The following is a 22,647-nucleotide window of genomic DNA, read 5'->3' on the forward strand; positions in this document are numbered from 1 at the left end:
TTAAGACATGGAGGCAGTTGCAGATTATGTTTTAACAGACGGGAGCTGATACAACTTTAATCTTATGCAAATCTTCCACCATTTCTTCAAGTTAGTTTCCAACAGGGAGAATTAACTTTATCTACAAAGCATACAATCGACAAACCCCTTTTTTTCCTTGTTGCTTTTTTTTGACAATGAAATATTAGCATACGTCTAAAAGGCATCGCCATGTGCTTTATATGATAATGGTCTCAATACTCAATAAAACAAAACTAGTTAATGATGAAAGACACAATTAAAGCTCTCAGTCGCTACATATGGGCCGACGTCTCGCCTTCGACACATTCGAGCATTAGTATTTCTGCGTAACGCTGAAACACAAAAACAAACAAGACAGAAAAAGGGTGGTTCACAAAGTGTCACTACAAAGTCTATAAATATACATACAGTGAATGATGTCAACCAAAAAAAAGCTAAAGCAAACAGTTTTCAATAACGGATGTAAAGTAACAGAAAAAACAAGTCATTATAAGCAGAACAAAAATACCATTGTGCTTTGTCAAGAGGCTTTATCATGACAGACTGCATCTACAGCGACCTGGAGGCATGAGTGGAATAAGTAAAACCAGTTTGAAGACTATTTGTGTATCTTTGAGTTCTGAAAGACAACATCCATATGCAACGCAGGCAGGAACTGCAAATATTAAATATTTATATAATAATTCAAACAAAAGTTGTCAATAAAAACATTTTGAACATGAAGTACATGTTGTAACATAAGAACACTGAAATGCCGCTAAGTAAAAGAGATAGTGAGGTTTATTCAGAGACCGTCCTCTGAACAAATTAAAGGCCATGATCTCTCACACTGTCATGCATGCCAGAGTGCTAATATATATATTTTTTTCAATTGTCGATACTTAAATAACTTTCAACATTTCCTCTAACATAGTTCTACGTCTTCATACGACCACATATTACATGATAAAATACCAGCACAGACACAGTGACCTGAATGATTTTTGGCACGCCAGATATCCAAACTCAAGACCTCCTGCGGTAGATTTCAACTGAGTTTGCAGCAACCGCTTTGTCACCTGGATATCTGGCTTTTTGGCCATGGTAAGCAACAGCCTATAACAGCTGAACAAGGCGTAGTGCAAAAACTAAAATGTTGCAGTACATGCATGCAAAGGAACCTGCAGTCAGCTGCATATGTTTAAAATATCTCTTTGCCATTACGTGTATGACATCAGAGAAAATGCTCAATAACAGGAATTGCTGGAAACTAATCACACCAACCCATCCAGCATTCTCAACTAGCTATTATTATTATTTAAATTATGTTTTTCGTTATATTTTCTGACAGTAGAAAAATAGCTCGACAGCCTTATTACATGTAAAATTAGGGATTCGTGTCAATAAGAATCAAAACATTGACACCGCGGATGATCAGAGTAGAAACGCAGGTTTCACACTCGAGTCGAGTAGCTCACACGTTCTGGCTGTTCTACAAAGGCCACGGGAACGCTGAAATCCCAAATCTGCTAAATGTCCTACATATATGCCTAAAAATTTCCCTTCCACTGATACGAGACAGAATCGGTAGAGCAAGAGAGGTATACTTTAGCAGAGACAGGCTGCTGAGTTAGTGAGCGGTTCAATACGGTGTTCTGAGGAAGGAAAGCAGTCCCTGTTAAAGTTCTCCGGGTTTCTGGTTGCAGCTGGTGCACACGCGCACAGGGTGGTCCCAGCCACGCGATGGAACGGCTCGGCGCTCGGGGGAGCAGTCGTCGCACACTCCTTGGCCACAGGCGCGGCAGTGGTGCTTGGACAGCTTGGCAGTGAACTCGCGCTGGCAGTTGTGGCACGACAGGATGTCCTGGTCAGGAACCCAGTAGGCAGGACGAGCTGCGTCTTTCACTAGGCCTAAAAGGAGGGTGGAAAATAAATGCGCCACACTCACAGGTCTGGAAACTTTATATGACACCACATCCTGTTCGCTTAAGTTTATACTGCAATATAACCTAATAGAATCTCTGTCACGCAATAATTGTCTGTAAAACGATATCTGCATATGAATATGTAGAATATGTAGGCAAGGGACAAAAACTGTGGGACCAAATGATTGGAGAGGACGTCACTCTGTGGTATTTTTGGGGTAGTCACAGATATGGAGATATCTTCAGCGAGATATCATGTGGTCCAAAGCATAATTATCTATGCCCTTTACCAGTAAATTTAGACCTGCAGGTATATATATAGTATCTTCACATCTATAAATATTTAACTTGTGTTTGGATTACACAAATACTTTGGTTTTGAATGCTAATAAAGAAATCTGAATAAGTTTGTGGCCTAACTGAAAAAGTACAAAAGTTGACACTCTCTTCTTATAAAGCAGAACTTGTTCTTTCTGTTGGATAATCCTGGCAGAATCCTGTCACACTGGCTTAACAAACACACTTAACAAAAGCTTTTTCTCATATCCACTGGCCAAAGTGCATCCTGGAGGTTAGTTCAAAGGGTACAGAAATGATTGATCCCGAGTAGTTAAACGATCACTGAGGAATTCTCACAGATGTATGCTGTGTAGGCAACCTAACATCAATATTAAACAAGTACAAAGAAAAGGAGACTCACAAGCCTGGCAAAGTCTCATAAACAAAAAGAACAATATAACTGGTCATCGATCACATCGCTGCACTAAAGACATCTGGTAGATACAAGAACTGAAACACTGGCAGTGTTAAACATTAGATGGGAGAGCACTTCTGCATGGAGGTGTTGCCACAGATATGTCCTGAACAGAGTGTCCAAGGCGTTTTTAGGTTCGGTGGCCAGTGTGTGTGGGAGGGTTTCAGTTTTTTAGCTTATAAATATTTTTTGCTGGCAAGAGGAACTAGTTACAGGAAAATGCAATCTCCATATAAATGTAATCATTTTACTGCCATTAACTTAAAACACTTCAGATGGCTCAACTGTTTCCTTGATTTGCGGCATAGAGACCTGCTTTTCATAGCAGTACATGTTATGTTAAAACTAGGCCATTAGGGCATCTCATATTCCTGGCGAGACTCCAGTATGACATAAATAAAAGGAAAAGACTTCATTTCTTTTTAACTGAAATTAAGCAGAATGGGCCTCCGCCACAAGAGGGCATCGCTCTGGTGTACTACCATTTACTGGGTCATTTGTTTAGGTTGCATAACCCTTCCCCTTTAGGTTTTGTTTCGGGGAAACATTCACCTAGTGGGATGTCAATAGCAGTGACCACGACTCCGAATGTGTTGGTGACAGCTTCTCCAACCTTCCTAGCAAGCGTTCCACCTTCTTCCTCTTCTTGCTCTGCTTCAAGTAGTTCTGGATAAATTTAAAAAAAAAAGACCCTTACTAAAGCCATGCTCATAGATGTTAAATGGCAGCATAACAGAGGTTTGAGAAAAACAGAGGAGATCTGACATTATTTAGAGTGTGTGTACCTGCATATGAAGATCTCTGCTCAAAGCAGACATCACACACTCTGACAGGGGCAAGACCCCAGCCTCTCTCGGGGACGGGTGCAGCTTTGGAAGAGCAGCCATCACAGAAGCCCTCCCCGCAGGCACGGCAGTGATGCTTGGTGTCGTTATCCTGGAAGACTGTGTGACACTTGTGGCACACCTTGCATGAGAGAAAAATAATCACAGTCCGTGTTGTATTGAGCAAGAGCTAAAAGAGTGCGGATGCAACACGAATCCAAGTTTCATCATGAGACGTGCAAATGTAGATTGTGTAATAGGCACACCGCAGACAGTAAACATCCTTGTGAACATGAAAGTGTTGACTTGGCCGTTGGTAGCTGGTGGCAAAGGATGGGGCTGTGTGTGTCACTCACCAAGATGAGGGAGTTGGGTTTCCAGTAGGCTGGGGCGATCTGATCTGTCAGCCAAGAGGTGACGGCCTTGGCGGGTTTGACACTGAGCTCTGACACAGACTGGGCCACTAGGTTGACTCCATCCAGAAGCCGCTGTGCAGCATTGCTGTTGTCCTTTAAAAAGCCATCCGACTGCAAGAAACAGACAGGTTATCTGTAGCCATAATTAAGGTCTATGCAAATCAGTGAAATATAGTCTGCATCTGATAAATAAATTAAATACTTGGCGTCACTTACTCCCGGCCAAACATGTTGGATCTCGGTGCGGACAACTGTATCAACAGGATCCTGATTTCCATACCAGTACTGTCGGCTTCGATAGATCACTCCACAGTTGGGACATTCAATAACATACCTGAACATATATTTAAAAAAATGAAACTCATTTTTTGTGACAATAATCTGGTATGTAATCTGATGTGGAGCATGCATGTTGGAGTGACAAGAAGAATTTAATTTTAGGCCAGAGCTTTAAAATGATGTTAACCAAAGCCTAGGTACAGATGCCCTCGCAGGTCATTTCCTTACTACTTACCCAGACCAGGCATACTTTGCGAGGCCCATCCATGGAGAATCCGAGGAGGCTGAGGTCTTTGGGACTACTATCACTTCTTTTCCTCCTTCATAGCAAGCCTGATTTGATGCACAACATAAATGATTTCAATTTAAGGCTCTTTGGCAATGACACAGAAGTAATTACAGTGTTATGGTCAAAACAGAGAAAGCTAAAAGTCAAAGCTGAGTCACCACACTTACTTTACAGGTGTAAATGCGATTATCATACTGAGCAGAATAACGACAGCGATGCTTCGCCTCGTGGCGCACTCCCTCTCCTAAGTGGTTCATGCTGTTCTTGCAGCCAGAGCTGAGGTAATCGTATTAACACAGAATGTAAAACAGCAAAAACAGAAAAAGACTGAAGCAAAAATGATTAAAAAAAAAAAAAGACTGGCAAGAAATACTTACCCACAACTGAGGCACAGGCTAGAGCAGGTGAAGTATTCATCAGGAAAGAAGCAACTGTGTGCTACCAGCTCACCTGCGATTTCCCCACTGAAGCGCTCGCTCAGTGCCTGCAGGGAAATTAAAGATCAGCAGATATTAATCCATAAACTGCTGTCAGACCAATTCAAAAATGCATTTCCATGTGATGCAGAAACAAGCAGACTTCTAAATGCAGCCCTACCTGCAGGGCTTTGAAGATGACCACAGGTGTGCGTGGAGAACGGGTGGCGTTGTTATCCAGGAGCTGCTCCAGTTTATTCTGTAGGCCGCGAAAGTCAGTAGGAGGACTGAGAGTCTGCGTACCCCAGTAGTGGACAGAACTAAAGGCCTCTGGAAAGCGTGAAAGCTTCCTGAAGCGCTCCAACAGCAGCCGATCTACTGACTTGAATGACTTATCTACAACAGGACAAAAATTTAATGATTATTAACATCAGCTAAAATATACTGCAGATATATTTAGCATTTATCGACAGTTCTTAAAATAGTGTGCTTGAAAGAATGCATGTGACATGTGAGGGGAAATAGACAATATTTGCCTTATAAGAAATACAAATGTGCCTTTCATTCCAAAAAAACAGAGTGGGTAATAAAATGGCCTGCATCTACCAAAGAGCAATATATGGTAAGCAAGGTATACCACATATAATGTAATACCTGAAATAAACACGAATAGAAATGAAGAAATAAACCCTGAACAGGAGGAACCTGTGGAGATTTTTTAGAGCTCATCTTGGAAAAGCAAAATGTGTTTGGCACAACGGTGAATTCAAATCACAATTCTGAATGCAAAAGCTGCCAGACAAACAGGATTTTTTTTTTTAAAGAAAGAGTATGAAAGATATGAGACTATGGTAAAAACAGGCAGTCTTCCTCAGTAAAAGGGCTTATCTAACTTGAGCAAATTGCAAGTCTCTGCAAGCTGATTATTATACCAGAGCGAGAGGAACACAAACCAGTAGATACTGAGGACTGGAAAACACATCATACTATTAGAGTTTAGACAAATTCAAATAATGATTCCCAATAATGTACAATACCTGGTGTTAAAACTAGATGTAAATGTGTAAAAACTGGTGTGACTACAGCTATAAATGTACATTTCTTTATCATTTCCAGATTTAACTAAAGTTGGAAAGCTGATTTCGACCTCCAGATAACAGGGATAGAAGGCTAATATTTGCTAAACCCCAAATTATATGCAATGCTTAACCCTCAGTTGACTTTAAAGGGGCCACTTGTAGTCCTTTGATGCAATGATCCATAACTACTGTATATTCAGAGTGTCAGAGTGAAAATGTTAAATAAAGTTATTTTTAAAAAGGTTTAAGTTATTGCATTGCACCCTTTAACAGGAGGAGGTGTTTTACCTGAACCCAGCAACTTAGTGTGGACTGTTTCATGGAAGATGACTACAGCGGGACCCAGGGTGGACAGTGGAACATCCAGGCCACAGCGTGCTGTCGTTGCCTTCAGTTCCTTGGTGAAATGCTTCAAATATGCGTCTGAAGCATCTCCGAGGAACTTGAAGAGGTCATCGTGGAGACGGTCAGCATGGGTGCGGTAGATGATGAGGTCAGAGATGGCGAGCACCTTGAGTAAGAGACGTGTTCTCTGGCCTTGTTTGGAACTGTTCCCAAGCAGCCCCTCTGTATCAATGACCACTAATTTATGGATGGGATCAAATGCTGCCCACACTCCCACTGTGCATGACTCTTGTGCAGGAGAAGTCTTGAACACCTCTCTGCCCATGAAGAACGTGTGGTTTAAGGTGTGAGATTTGCCCTCTCCAGTGTTACCAAAGATGGACACCACCTTCAGCAGCTGGTCGGGCGAGCAGCTGAGGCTCTTCATGAAGGAAGCTTCATCTTTTATCTTAGGACAAACAACAAGTGTAAAAACTTTAAAGCATAAACAAAGAAAATGGAATACAGTCCTATTTAATGCCCACTTGCACAACTTACCTGCATTTCCTCATTCTCATCAACCAGAAGAAAGCTTGATACCTTCTCCAGAAGTTTAGCCTTCTGAGATTTGGTCTCATCGGCTATACAGACAGCAGGCTGGGCAGATGTTTGGACAGAGTTGCCTTCTGCAGGTTTGGGTGGTGGAGGATAATGTGTAAGCTGGTGTTTCTTCTTGTTGCCTCCACTGTGGGTACGTTTCTGACAGTCCTGACACAGGTTAACTTTGCAGTTCTGGCAACGGACCACAGACCGATGGCGCGTGCCACTATCCCCACTACCTCCTTTACAGTTGTCACAGTATGGGACATGTCCAGGACCTAGCTGGACCCGCTTGTGGTTCTTTAGCCGGTCATGACTATGGAGGTCGAGCTCACAGCGAACACACTGCAGGCTTTTGCAATCAACACACTCAAATGCCGCCTCCTCAGAGCCACCACAGGAATAACTCTCCTGACATATCAGACTAGTATTGACTCCCTTTTCTGAAGATGAGCCATACCCATTCATCGTTTCTTAAGGAGTGAGCTTGAATACAGACTGGCGCTTATTGGAACAGCTTTGACAACAGCACCAGCTACTTCCAATAGCAGTTAATGAAAAATGCACAGTGCAGTAATACTGAAAAACTCAAATACAATGAAATAAACTTAAGACAGCTGCATGATAACAGGGCAGCTATCACACTGATTTAATACAAAGTTTAAACACTGATGTAAGTGATCAAATTAGTTTTAGCGGTATGAAATTCAGACACCTAAACGGGTTGATCTAATGCCATTTAGTGCACCTAACAAAGGCAGTGAAGTAAAAACCGTCGTCTTCTTCAGTAACGTTTAATATCCTTTGATCCTGTTAGCTTGTTCATGCATTAAAGTTAGCATTTAGCAGCAATATTACCTAAAATATATATCTAAGGCAAGAAAGAAACAGTTAGGTAACACATAAGTGTGTACAGGTAACCAGTACCTAACGACACAAAGAACCCTCCTTGGGGAAAAAAAATACCAAAACAAAAATGAGCAAATGTTAATGCTAACAACAGGCTAACTAGCAAGCTGACCCTCTGTGGGTCTATACCTTGCAAATTCAGTAAATTACTTGGCAACCAAATGTGAACAGCTAGCTTAGAGCTAGCTACTTTAGCCGGACAATTTCAACTTTTCCCCCCCACCTCAAACAAAAGCTGCAATTAGCGAGCCAGCAAACCACCACAGCTCACAGCCGTCCAAGCAAGCAGCTAGCCTCCAGTCTGTCAACTAAACAGCAACAACATATCAACAAACAACAGCTAGTCGATGTCAAAAGCTCGAATATCTGTGGGCTCTTTCACTAAACACCGGGAGGGAAATCGGCGCGATTCGGTTTTAAAAGTCTTTAGAAGAGTTACTGTATTTAAATTCTTCCAAGCAGTGTCATTGTTTTGTTCTTCAGCCCCCCTCCCTGATAGATTGCTCTAGCTACGTTATTTTGTTGCCAGGTCAGATCAGCTGATCAGATTATTTTCAGTCACAGGGTCAGAGCAGGGTGACGCCACGTTGCATCATGGGAAACGTAGTTCTTGCTAATAGTTTGCTCTGTTTACATTCTGTGCAACTCCTAAAAGCTCACATATTAAAACGTTTCTTTTTGAATTTTTTGTATAATATAATATAATATAATATAATATAATATAATATAATATAATATAATATAATATAATATAATATAATATAATATAGCCGGCGAGCACTGTGAGGGTCATGTTTTTTGACTTTTCCAGTGCTTTCAACACCATCAGGCCGACCCTCCTGGGTGATAAGTTAGCAGCGATGCAGGTGGATGCTTCTCTGGTGTCCTGGATTGTTGATTACCTGACAGGAAGACCACAATATGTACGTCTCCCACAGTGTGTGTCTGACAAGGTGATTAGCAACACAGGGGCACCACAGGGGACTGTCCTCTCCCCCTTCCTCTTCACCCTCTACACCACAGACTTCAGCCACTGCACAGAGACCTGCCATCTTCAGAAGTTTTCTGATGACTCTGCGGTGGTTGGATGCATCAGCAGGGATGATGAGACAGAGTACCGGGCTGTGGTCGACTCCTTTGTCACGTGGTGTGAGCAGAATCATCTGCAGCTCAACGTGGCAAAGACCAAGGAACTGATCGTGGACTTCAGGAAGACCAGGAAACACTTGACCCCTGTTTCAATCCAGGGGGTCAGTGTTGACATTGTGGAGGACTATAAATACCTTGGAGTACACATTGACAATAAACTGGACTGGGCTAAAAACACCACAGCACTTTACAGGAAGGGCCAGAGTCGTCTCTATTTTTTGAGGCGACTGAGGTCCTTCAACATCTGTCAGAAAATGCTGAGGATTTTCTATGAGTCTGTTGTGGCCAGTGCGATCCTCTATGCTGTTGCATGCTGGGGGAGCAGGCTGAGGGTCGCAGATGCCAACAGACTTAATAAACTGATCCGTAAGGCCAGCAATGTTGTGGGGATGGAGCTGGACTCCCTCAAGGTGGTGTCGGAGAGGCGGATGCTGTCCAAGATAAAGACAATGTTGGATAACACCTCCCACCCACTCCATGACATGCTGGTCAGTCACAGGAGCTCGTTCAGTGAGAGACTGAGATTACCCATGATGCACCACTGAACGACACAGGAAATCATTCCTGCCTGTGGCCATCTCCCTGTACAACGCATCCACTTAACACACTGTTTGCTGCTACAGCTACACATGTTTCTTTTCCAAATATTTATTTATAAGTGACTTATGTATGTATGTATGTATATATATGTATATATTGTACTATTCTTAGTTAGTGTATTGTCTGTCTTGTCTTAATGTTGGTTTAAAATGGAGCACTGTAACAAAAAATAATTTCCCCCAGGGATCAATAAAGTATTCTGATTCTGATAATATAATATAAACAAAGTTTAAAAAAAAAAGTCCAGAAGAGAGGAGAGAATCAGTGAGCAGCAGTATGACTTCATGCCAAAAAAAGAACACTACAATGTGATGTTTGCTTTGAGAGTGTTGATGGAGGAGTATAGAGAAGGTGGTAAGAAATTGCACTGTGTCTTTGTGGATCTAGAGAAAGCTGATAGGCAGGTACCAAAAGAGGAACTGTGGTACTACATGAGGAAGTCAGGAATGGCAGACAAGTATGTGAGGGTTGTGCAGGGACATGACAAGGACAGGAAGAGAGTGGTGAGGTGTGCAGTAGGAGTGACAGATGGCTTCAAGGTGGGGATAGGATCGGCTGTGAGCCCCTTCTTGTTTGTAGTGGAGACGGACAGGCTGACAGATGAGGTGAGGCAGGAGTCTGCATGAACTGTAACATTTGCAGATAACACTGAGATCTGCAAGAGATGATATCTACTGGATATAAATATGGATATAAACTGGATATAAATATGGATATAAATGTCATATAGACCAGGTGTGTCAAACATAAAGCAAAAACTCCAATTTGGCCCAAAAAGTTATATTTCTGTAATTTTACAATTTAAGTCCAAAGAGTAATGTTGGCAGATTTCATTAGTCAACCACAGCATTTCTTTATCAAGTAGAAAAACTGAAACATACTCTTGAAATTGCACTTCTTTTTATTATATTCACATACTGCAGGGATTAATTAATTTGGGATTTCTTCCAAAGACAAGAACTAACAGACTTAAAAACTCCTTTGTCCCACACGCCATCAGACTGTTTAACTCCTCTCTGGAGGGGAGAGGGAGGGGAGAGGGAGGGGAAACAGGAGGACAAAGGAGGGGGGAACAACTAAGCTGTAGTGCCTCTGCACCTCACTGTGCAATACTTTTGTTAATAGTCAACGGTGCAATAGACTTGAAATGTGCAATTTCACTTGTATTTTTATTCCTATTTATTCTATTTATCCCCTTTGTATATTTTATGTATATATGTCTCTGTATTTATATATGTGTATATATATATATATAATATTCTGTAACTCTGTAACTTCTGTCGGTGCTGTGCTTTTTTGGAAACCGAATTTCCCAGAGGAACCCACCCGAGGGATTAATAAAGTTTTATCTTATCTTATCTCTCTCTTATCTTAAAAGTGCATTTAAATTACCGTACACTGACAGAACAACCAGTTGGTCTAGCCCATGGTCTACGATAATGTCCTGTTAAGCACAACATTGTGAAAAGCTCTAAATATCTCTTTAAATTAATATCTAATCCAAATCTACCTGTTGCTTCTAGTTGGCCAAATCTTATCCTTAATCTAATCACTGAAATTAAAACTCCATTACCAATCATCGCCATAGCTAGGAAAATGTGGGTGGGTGTTTTAAAAGTAGGTTTGGGAAACAAGTCCCATCGTCAGGCTTCAGGCTCAGGATGGATTTAAATGGCTTTTATCTTGTAAAGTAGCACTTCAAAGCAGCAGCAGGGGACCATTTGTCCTAAATGCCAGTCTGCGCTTTCCCTCCGTTTCTTCACTGACAGTAACTTCTAAAGGCAAATCCTTAAATTTGATGTTGTCTTTTTGAAAGCAAGCAAATCACAACCACTGCATTTCTTAATCCATTTATTACAAAACTTACCTAGCACACAGAAATATAAATAATAACAACAACAGCCAAAATATGAAACAAGAAACACAAAGGTATAAAGAGAGGAAGTGTAGCTGGCTGAAGTCACCGTTTGTCCGGTTTGTCACATTTCACACAAAGATGGAGATTTTGAGATCAGTTCTTTAAATCCACAGCCCACAATTTGTAGACAGACACTTTGTTTAAAAAAACAAAAATCATGGTTTGTTACGGTCGAGTGAGGATACCCGCTCTGCACTTTGGATTTCAGATCACAAGAATCTAAAGATTTTCCTCCATCCACCATCATAAAGAGACTTTAAACTGTTAAGCAAATTGAGCTTTTTGTATTTAGTGCCACCGTGCTTGTGCTTAATGGCAGCAAATACAGCACAGTCAAAGGCGTCTTTAAGGTTGTGCTGTGTGAGAGCCGAGCACTCCACGTAGTCATGAGCTCTGATCCTGCTCGCGAGCCGTCTGGCCTTGTTAAAGAGCACCGGTCTGGTGCCCCGCTGGTTCAGATGAATGAGGACGTCCACACTGTGTCGAAGGTCTGACTGAGTTCCAACCAGAACGATGGGGGAGATTGGGTTGGCGGCTCGAATCTGTGGGATCCATTTGGAGGTGATATTGTCAAATGAGATGGGGTTGACGAGGCTGAAGCAGAGGATGAAGACGTCCACATGGGCATAGCACAGAGAGCGCAGATGGCCAAACATCTCCTGATAGATCAAACATTGAGAGATGAGAAGCACTGGACCCACTTGTCTGTTTAGAAAAAAAAAACTGTGATATGTGATAATTACCTGTCCAGCAGTATCTATCAGCTTAATGTGGGTTGGGATTCCATTCACATGAACTAATCCTGGACGTTAGGTAGAGACAAGCAGGCTTTATTGCTGGGTGAAATATCTGACCTTTAAATAAAAGAGCTCCTTCACTTACCTGTGAAAACATCAAATGCAGTTTGCCTGTACTCAGTGTTGTATCCATTGAAGATGTAACTGATAACCATGCTGGTTTTTCCCACTGCTCCATCACCAACCAGCATGCAGCTCACTTCTTCTCTCATTCTGTTTGCTTTATCAGTTCTATGACAGGCCATCTTCCCTTATATTATCACTGCACTATCTTAGAATCCCAGCAGTGCGAAAGTCTATGCAGGAGTGCAGCACTAATGTAAAACATGTCTTCTTCCACCCCGGGGGCCTGTTAGTGGCAATAAAGGGAGAAGGCCACCTCGATTTGAAAGAACAAAGGCGCCCAATCAGATGAGTGACCTCTTCTCAACACTTTGACTGTTTCCGTTTGATGCAGATTTACATAGTCACTCCCACCAAACACTCGATGTGACTCATCCAATAAAGGTCACTTAACTGGACGTTAAAGACGGCATAAGAGGATAATTAATTTTATTTCGCAGAGTGCTTGTTTGTAAATGTGTAAACTTAACACACACAAATTTGTGGAAGACTTTACAAACTCTATACATGCCCAATTCTGAATATACTAACGTGAACAGCTGTAGTAATAACGTCGATATTATCGCGAGAGTAGATTTACGAACTCCTAAATTCTCTTCTGTGCGGAGATGCATTATGTTCGCGCGACAGTGATGTAATACCATCGCCGGCCACTAGAGGGCAGTGTTGCTCCAGCATGGAGCGGGTACTTCACGGTGCTTCACTCAGGTGCAGTTTCTTGATTTCGTGAAACGAACCAGAAAAGGTAATTATTCTGACTCATTCACAACTTTCAGAAAATTATTTTTTATTTTCTGAAGTGACAGAAAATAAGCTTACCGTTTTTTTTTTCATTTTAATATTCCTTTAATCAGTACACAGCGAAATATTCAGCACCCAGAAGCTCCAAACAACATTTCTCAGGCCGGTTTGTTTTCATTGGGTATATACATTACATTTCAATACCAGCTTTACTCTTCCACGCAAAGAGCAAAGAGCAGAGCTGAAGGGAAGTAGTGGAGGTCATTGTTTGTCATCAAGTCCAGTTCATAGTAGTGACGTCAGGTCCCATCTGTCTTTTTTTTTTTTCAGGGTGACTGGGTTCATAAATACACACACACACACACACACACACACACACACACACACACACACACACACACACACACACACACAAATCCCAAATATATATTTTTTAAATCTCATATTTACATTTCCTCTGTTGCAAACACACTCATACAGACTGCATCTGCAATTCAGCGACTTCCACATCTGCAGAAACTCAGCATATTACTCTGCTAGTATAACTAATCACAGTACGTTAAAGGAGCTCACACTGATAATTCTTTGATCACATGCTGGCCTTAGTTCAGGGGAAACTGCTTAATTGTGAAGTCTGTAGTTTGTCTGAATTCCCATCATGCATTTGATTTGTGTTTCTAGGCAGAAATACCAAATGCATTAAATAAGTTATTTAAAGCATTTTAAGCCTGACGTTATGGAAGTTTTGACCAAATACAAAAAATCATAAATTAATAAAACTTTGGCTTGGAAAACCTCTTCTGCACAACTGATTTATAATTGGTTTATAATGCAGCTGGAGTCATTTTTTTATGATCCAGCATCTAGATTACATTACGCCACACTTTTAAGGCCAGTCTCTGACCTTACAAAAAAGCCATTATGGTAATATTAGTAATGTCTGCAAAAATAATTGGTTATTATCTTACTGTACTTTTCCTTAATTGAACTTGCTATTGCAGTCATGTCTTGTTGCAACATTTGCACTGAGCCTTGAGCTTGTTTCCCTCGCAAACAATCCAAATTTTGCACTCCAACATATCACAGCTGTACTGCAGAAGAATTGTACCAGCAAGCGGCGCAACATATTTTAGAGCCCGGGAAACGTTTGGGGGGTTGAAACTGCAGCTTTAAACAAAGTGTTGCTCCTTATCTGTCTGAACCTGCAGGAAACTCTGCGAGCATTGTGTTGTAAGGTCTCTGCTTCCTGTTTGCCGTTGTTTCTCACTTACTCTTTCTCTTCTCCCTTTCTCTCCCCCCTTTTCCCACCACCTGCGGTGCGAGTGATAGAGTTTATTCCCCGTGGTAGGAGGACAACATCTGGTCCCCACCCCACCTCCTCTCCATACAAATCATTCTGCTTGCTCAACTCCCATGCTACACCTTTGACAGCTGTGAGTCACAATGTGCTGTTCCTTAATCCAAGGTAAATGTCAAATGCAGGAAGTCGTCTTTAAATACCCTTGCATCCAAAGATTGTTTTTCTGTAACTTTCTTTTATCATCTCAGATCTGTCACAGAGCTTTTCAAATAGAAGCAAATGTCTGTGAAAGGCTTGCATCACCCTTAACTCGTGCAGCAGATGTCAGCAGAGTGTTAATGGCTCAGTGTCCTGGGATGCATACGTTGCTATAAACATGTTTAGTCTATGCATTCCCACGGTCTATTTTTGTATAACTAGACATGCAGAAGTGAATACCGACATAGATTTATTTAGGTAATCTGCTTAGGAAGAGACTCTCTGTGTGTGTGGCTTAGGAGAGCCCTCTGGCATGCATAGAGCTCACTTCAAATTCCACACCTTCAATATGTAGTGATAAATCTTGTCAGTGTGCTCTGACTGCAGTCTATTTATTTAAAGGCATAGTTTGAGATCAGCACAAACGCATCCGTCTCGACCCAAACTATTAGCCCAGTATTTTAAAAATAAACTCAACATCTGCCTGCACTTCCTGTCTCATATCAAATCTGACAACAATAGGGAATCTCTGCCAGATAGGTGTTAAAAGATTATGCTGCCCCCTAAGCCGGAGCTCAGCATGGCACTCTCAGGCCACAAAACAAGTGGCTGATGCCGACATGGATTGATAAACAAGCCATTTGCATAACATTTCCTGTATCTCATTTTAAGTAGATGAGGATTAGAGCAGGAGGGGTGCATCCATCACACTCCACATAACAGGAACACTTTACCTTATACGTCATTAAACTTAAGTTGTTCTAGTATAAACCACTGTTCTCTGAAAAGTCCAATTATAAACACTCACAAAACAGTGCTTTGTGTGTTCAGTCTTCTCCGTGCGGCCCTCACTAACATGCTCCACTCTGAATCTATGAGAAAACCTAATCTAGCAGCTGTACTAAATACTTTAATAAATGCTAACTCCCAAAGCAGATATGCCAGACAATCATAAAAACTAACATGCTAAGTTAAGGAGGTACATTTTTGACATAACTTACTCTATTGCTTCAGCATATTAGTATAAAAAACACAACCTCGAGGTCTCTGTCCAGAAGAGCGAAGCTTGAGGAACTCACACGTACCAGCTCAAGGGAGTGAAAGGAACATTTCGTCCTGATGTTGTTGACACCATCTCAAAACTTTCAACTTTTTATTAGCGCTAGACAAAAATGACGAAGGAAGTCTGTGCCAGGCACTGTTCATATAGTAGGAGTGACCTTCCAGTTTATAAATGAGTTTCAGACCTGGACTTGTTTTTAGTAGTGCAGGGATAGTAGGGAGCTGGGTTAGTGTGATGATACCGCTTCAGTTTTTTTGCGGCCCTCTTCTCAGTGAATCTCAAATTCTCGCACCTTATGCTCACCACACAAAGTGATTCACGTTGAGACTTGTGTGGATTTCGTCTGTTCTGCACATGACCCTTGCTTGTATTCTTGCCTTGTTGCCAGTTATTGAGATGCACTGTGGTATCAGTGCATTTTCAGTTAATCTGGATTGACATTGTAGCCATTTGGATCTGAGCCAGCTTATGGTAAGTCATCCTGCCCCAATTTTTAAGTAAAGCTTAATGATTTTGGGGGCTTTTGTTAGCCAGCAAGAACCCATGCCAATTTAGTTACCTCTGCTCCATTAAATCCTTGCTGGGGTCCAGAAGCAGCAGACTAATCCCACTTTACCCTCCAGAGAGCATCGTAAGGGGTCTGTCCTCTGCCCTCAGTGAAAAAAGAGCTGCTCTCCCATGAACCTGTTCAAAAACTAAAAAAAATATTTATTTGTCTGCACCATGGGAATGTGGATTATTAACACACATTTAAAAGCCCTGAAAAATGTTTTCTAAATCATCCTCTATGCAAAGTGGCTTTAGGACAAGTTGATGAATTTCTGTAGATATCGATTGATCTTCTTTCTGCAACACGTTCTCACTCCCAAAGCGTAACATTTTAGGCTAGGTGACAAATCGTCAACATATTACGCTTTCGGCTACCCACCACGTTCCTAAATGACGACCTCGGAAAAAAGAGGACATGAGAACCGTCTGGACTCCGTCTACACATGTTCGCTCTTTTTCTTCAAATCGCTTCGAAACACGCTATTTAACATCATTATAGTCCTGGTTAAGATCAGGAATAAGGTTATGGTTAGGGCTGGAACGTCCATTACCGCGGGAGCGTCATTGCACTGGATTCCAGCCATAACCCGCCGCGTACCATAAGAACGCCGAAGGTCTCCTTTCGCGTTCCTCGGGAACGCTGCGGGACGAGACAAAACGTCGACATGTTACGCCTGCTGGGACTTTACATGAGTCACAACTGAGCAATATTAAAACTATGAGAAGATTTTGTTGTCTGAATTAAAAATAAGAATTAGATCACTCTAAGAAGGATAAATAATAGCTTTCTTTTATGTTGATTCACATGCATTTACTAATCAATATTTATGGATGTTATATCGATATTTGCAGAGAAACGTTTAGTTTAAACTAGCTCATGTGCAGCCTGGCAGTTACACATTTACTAGCTTTGTAGATATGAATGAAAAAAAATATTGAATGAAGTTCTAAAAATCAGTCAGCTAATGCTGATATTTCCACACAGTGGACTCCATGGTATAGTTTTGAAATTCCTCGGAACTTAGTTGAGAATACTGATACTGAACTTACATTTATGCAGTACGTATAAAGGTACGGCCAGCAGGTGACCTGGCTCCGTAACAAAAATATAAGCTGAGCTAATATATGTTTTTCCTAAAGTACAAATGTGGGTTTACACAGGTTTCTGATTTTTTTAAAGATGCTGGTATATATTCTAGTTTTCACACACTTCCACGAGAGAAGGATGAAGAACGGATCAGATCTGAACAAACCTCAGATTCACAGGTGTGTTTTAGCGTCACCATGATGAACCATACATGACCATGTTCAACATACTGCAGGGAAGCCCCCAGCTGCCTGTGAATGGGCACATTCACATGATCATCCTCACACTGTGAACATGTAATAAAACTCGCAGGTTGACTAAATTTGCAGAAACTCGTGTGAGGAACATTGTGAACATTTGCAGTAGTTCGGTTACTTTGTTTTGCCATTTTGTAGTTATCTTTACCTGCAAACAAAATGTTTTCTGGCAGACTCTCTCAGACACTTGTTAGGAAAAGTTTCCAGCTGCTACACAATGCAAATACAAAACCAGCTGCTGGATATTCCCATGTATTTTTTATGGTTACGTCACATAGCTGACAGCTTTAATCTGGATTGTTGACTGCTCTCATTTATAGAAATGGAAAACCTGAACCTTTTAGTTTCCAGGTGAGTCACTGATGGCATCATCTCAGTCTTACTTTTGCCATAATATTCAGGAACCCTGTTGTCAGAAAGGCCTGCAAATCACAATAATTCATTTATGAAATTGATAACAACATCAACAGAGGTTTCACCCTTTGGCCTTTGGAAGCATCTGTGCTTTCTCCTTATTTTAGTTTCAACTGGCTCTGCATCAATCCACACAGCATATGTTCTCCCAAGGCCTGATTACAATCTCTTCAAACAGGAAGCTCTGCTGTAATTGGCTGACTAACATGAGAACATGAACTTTCCAAATGGACACAACATCACAGACAAACACAGAGTATCATTTGTGGATTTCACTTCTAAGATTACACACTTAAATATCATGTCAAATATCACAGCAAAGTGAGTGAAATGCTCGCACTATCATATGAACTACACAGTTGGCTTTTATTAAACAGCGCTAAATAAGTCCCTTATAAATCCATGAGTACCTAACTCGTAGAGTTCTGCCCCAGCCCCCTGAAACCCTGAATGGATTTATTGGAAGATAATGGGTGGATGGTTGGTTGGGTTTAAAGATAGTATTCCCTCTAGAAAACTTCAGACCAGCATTTTTGGTTAAGCACAGTCTTTCAGATTAAAGACAAAGTTACAGTGACCCTGCAGCTGCTTGATTATTAACTGCTGTCCTGTAAAATAGCACTGATATGGAACCTCTGTGAGTGTGTGGGAAACAGAGCAGCCTTTCCTGTTCTTTGAGAGAAAACACTCAAGAGAAAAATGGCCGGAAACCTCCAGGGCCTTTTGATTCACTCTGAGAAATCAAGTCAAGCTACCTGAGAGCTTGGAGACCTCGTAGTGTCTGAAATGAGCCAGTAGATGAACATATTTCATCAATTAAAATATTTCTAACATTTTGAGTTATTTTCCAGTGTTAGAAAATCAGCACTGCTCAGTGTTAGCCATTGTTGATCTTCAAAACTGACTAGGTTACTTTTAAACATATAACACTGTCAAAAGTGTTAATTTAACACTCAACAGTGTTGTATTTAACACTCAGAGGTGTGGACCCATATAGACACTCTCCAGTGTTAATTTCACACTGGAGATTTTGCTGTGTGGGTGAACTTCGTTTTTGGTTTTCTTGTTTGTTTGTTTTGCTTTCCAGTGTTACGATGCAGTGACCAGATGCCAAACCTGCTACAAAATGTTCCAACCAAAAAATTCCGATGACTCAGGCGTTGTTTATGTAGTATTTGTCTGTAAGAGTACACCCTATAATTAATTTGTTCCTTCAAAACCAATTCTGTTCTTTGTTGTCAATGCCAAGTACCACACTCCACCGATACTTTTTTGGTGTGATGTGTGTCAGGGACAGTACATTCTGGGTGTGACTGACTGAAGCTGCCCAGAGCATCTGCCAGTTCATAAAGACTGTTTTATTTGGAGTAAGAGCTCGATCGAGCCACATTAGAGCACTGATAATTTACGACTGCCTCCAGCAGCTCTCATTATAGCTACAACAATAAAGATAGGACATTCAATAACTGCTCCCTGCCACACTCTTTGCCAAAGAGTAGAGGAAATATGAAAAGTTGTATTCACGGTGTCACTCAGAACAGAGTGCAAACATCTGTGACATTTCTTTCTTTTTCATTTCCTCAGTAATTACTCAAGAGCAGCTGTGCTGTGTGTGTTCATTGCTCGTTATTAGGATGGCAAATAGACTGGCCCTGCTACCACTGGCATCCCGATTCATGATTATACATCACACAAAGCAGCGTAGAGTAATTTTAACAGTTATTGTGGTGTTTTGGATTTAAAGTCAGATTGCGTACATTTAGAAACTCTCACCTCAGTGCACAACACCCCTCGGCCAGACCAGTGACACCGCGGTGAGTTTGGGTGTAAATGAGATTAGGGAAATGAAATTAAGTGGTGCAAAAGTGACGTTCCTCAGGGATCGAGGCAGCAGGTCCCCGTTCCTGCTCTGTGCAGATTGAATTAAGAGATCCAGCCCACATGAGTCATGTTCTGCTTTGACGAGAAGAAACACTTTTCATGCAAACTGCTAGTGATAATGAATGAGTTGTGTTGATTGCCGCACAATGATGGATGAATACCAACTGTGATCTTTCTCTTCTGCCACATGTAACCAGATCAGACGCAGCTCAGGCCCAAACCAGAAGTCAGATTTACGCTTTTGATCTGAGTAACCTGAAAGCTTTATATTTCGTATAATGCACTTACTACGTGAAGTACGAGCTTCTGCGTCTATTAGACGATTGAAACATTATTTGTGTCTTATTAATAGATGGTCTTCCTGTTTCGATGAAGTTGCCTTCCCAATCAAAAAAACACTCAGGTCCTCTCATAGAGGGGTGAGGTGACCCTCAGGAGACAGAGCTGACCATCCAGTGTAAGAGGGCAAGGGCTCTAAAGTGGATGGACTCCATTAGCGGCCTAATCACTTTCTCTTTAACATATTTCCAAGATGACCATCAGCCATTGACTGACCAAACCAAGGTCAAGAGTTCAGATTGAGTACACATTAGCATGCAGGTGGAGGCTCCAAACACAAGAAACAGTGTTTTTTAGGGACGTGACAACTGTTCTGTGTAGTGGTGGATAGAACAGCTTGAACGTGCTGAGCACATGACCTCAGTCTCTTTGTGTTATTGTCAATGTTCTTTACAACTAGGGCTCTTTTTTAACAACATAATTTCCTAAAATTGTGGTTCACAATGCACATGGAGCACAAAATATGCACTTTACTTTTTAATTTACTTATTAAAAGAAAAAGCTTCATAGAACCAATTCTGTGGGCTTAAATAGCAATGCAATTAAGAGTAAAAAAAGAATGCAAAATGTCAGACATATGGAGATGTTTGCACATATGTTGGTGAAGAATTACCTCCTAAGAATATTGATCCCAGGTCTCACATTTCCTCTGCACTTTGCCAAACACTGGTATGGTAAAGAGGTTTTATTGACTGACTTATCTTTATTGTTATAGCCACAGTAAGCGGTAAATCATGCAGACATCTGCTTTGAATGCTATCAGTCCATTAAATGTTATCTGTTACCAGTCGTCGTAGCTCCCATAATTATACTTTAGATTGAGCACACAGCGTGTGATTGCCGATGATTCGTGTGACTCAGGCTGTCTTGAGTTTTTGTAATTAAATGCATGGAAAAACTGATCAGGTGGTGTACAGCCCAGCGTTAGACCAAAGCCTGTAATAGACCTCAGATCCATGTCAGTGTCATTATTTCCTTAGCTTAACTGTGAAAACAACCCTCCTACAACATACTACAATAACTACTTTTCCCAAGTAGTTTTGATGCTTAAACCTAACCAAGCACAAAAATGAATAAAAACTCAAGAATGAAAGAACTTTATGATAAAGGCCTGCTGTGCCAGCTGGAGAAGGATGCACCCAACAGGTATTAGTGTCTTCAAATCCTAACATGGCAAGAAGTAGAGGTGCAGCCTTACTTATACGTTGAAGAATAGACTGGAAGAAGAATAAAATCTCATCAAAAAAAGAAGAAACTGAATGCTGTGCAAACAGAAACTCTCGATTCATTTAGCGTCTCTTTCTTTAGTAAACTCATGACTAGTAAAAATTAAAAGCATGTTGGGCGTGGACTGAAGGGAAACGAGTACTCATATTTTCTGAGTCATCACGGTCATCTGACATTTTTGTCATGAACAGCTTGTACCAGGACTGCACAGTACCAGGTTTCTGTGTACCACATGTGACCACATGGGGTGTAGAAAACCACTAACAAACACATGACTCTGTCTTGTTTATCTGGATAATCTCATTAGTTTTAATGAAAACGCCACGTCTCAGACAACACTGATAGCTCGCTTCACTTTACTGTTTTTCTGCAAACAGTATCTTATTGGGTCACTGTATGGTCAACCCCGGCTTATCATTTGGGTGATGCTCTTTCAGGTACTATCGTTGTACCTTGGACAGTGGTTTGTACCTAACAGAGACCAGCGCTGAATCTCGAGGAACACTTTTGTTCTTTAATGTAATGCTGGAAAAATTAAGCATAGTAACAACAATAGAAAGTGCATGCTGGGCGCAGGGGTAATCACTTAGAAACAGAAACAAAGAAACCAAAGAATCAGACCAAGCTCGGTGAGAATAAATGGCACACAAAGATTTGGACCCAGAACTTCATCCCGTGTGACCGTAATAAGACAGATACAGAATCAGATATGTCAGAATACACTAAATATGTTCATTTATAAGTTGAAGACTTATTCATTATTATTATTTGTACCTAATCTCCTTTTCTGTAGGACTAAATTCTGACTAGCAGCTGACATGACACCTTAAAAGTCTTGAACAAACTGTGAAAATATGCAGCCTTTACTGCTTTGTTATGTACCTTTTTTGGCACTTGGAAAACATAATTTACGGTTCAGTAATTCGTCCGAGGGAGAGCTTGCACTTGTATTGACAGAAATGTACTTTCACTGAAACCTTTATCTCTGAGAACAGAGTTATGTAATGAGTTCTACAGATTTTTCTACCTGAGAGGATATTCTGTCTGTTTTACATGTTTTGTGCATGTGAGATCTCTTTGCTCTGCTGTTTTCATGGCTCTAAACCTTTGACCTAGTTTGGGACTGAGTTCTAGGAAAGCAGAGCAGTGCGACAGAACTGTGGCTTGTTTATCCATGGAAGGAGCCCAG

General features: G+C 41.1%; 2 protein-coding genes across 2 annotated transcripts; both read right to left on the reverse strand.

Moving 5' to 3' along the window:
• Positions 1-24: 24 nt before the first annotated feature.
• Positions 25-8,371, reverse strand: LOC309694889 (zinc finger FYVE domain-containing protein 1-like). The gene is made up of 11 exons (XM_082515126.1): positions 6,865-8,371; positions 6,271-6,775; positions 5,085-5,299; positions 4,865-4,971; positions 4,655-4,763; positions 4,434-4,531; positions 4,136-4,253; positions 3,860-4,030; positions 3,465-3,645; positions 3,232-3,345; positions 25-1,911 (listed from the first exon to the last, which is right to left on the reverse strand). Exons 1-11 carry the CDS (start codon positions 7,372-7,374, stop codon positions 1,679-1,681), a joined length of 2,361 nt encoding a protein of 786 aa, XP_082371252.1. The 5' UTR covers positions 7,375-8,371; the 3' UTR covers positions 25-1,678.
• A 3,068-nt stretch (positions 8,372-11,439) lies between these two features.
• LOC309696000 (rho-related GTP-binding protein RhoV-like) lies at positions 11,440-16,541 on the reverse strand. The gene is made up of 4 exons (XM_082517027.1): positions 15,727-16,541; positions 12,365-13,478; positions 12,226-12,284; positions 11,440-12,141 (listed from the first exon to the last, which is right to left on the reverse strand). The coding sequence occupies exons 2-4, from the start codon at positions 12,522-12,524 to the stop codon at positions 11,692-11,694; spliced, it is 669 nt and encodes a 222-aa protein (XP_082373153.1). The 5' UTR covers positions 12,525-13,478; positions 15,727-16,541; the 3' UTR covers positions 11,440-11,691.
• Positions 16,542-22,647: the final 6,106 nt, after the last annotated feature.

Source organism: Aulonocara stuartgranti (assembly GCF_965226115.1).
Source record: "Aulonocara stuartgranti genome assembly, chromosome: 19".
NCBI classification, from domain to species: domain Eukaryota; kingdom Metazoa; phylum Chordata; class Actinopteri; order Cichliformes; family Cichlidae; genus Aulonocara; species Aulonocara stuartgranti.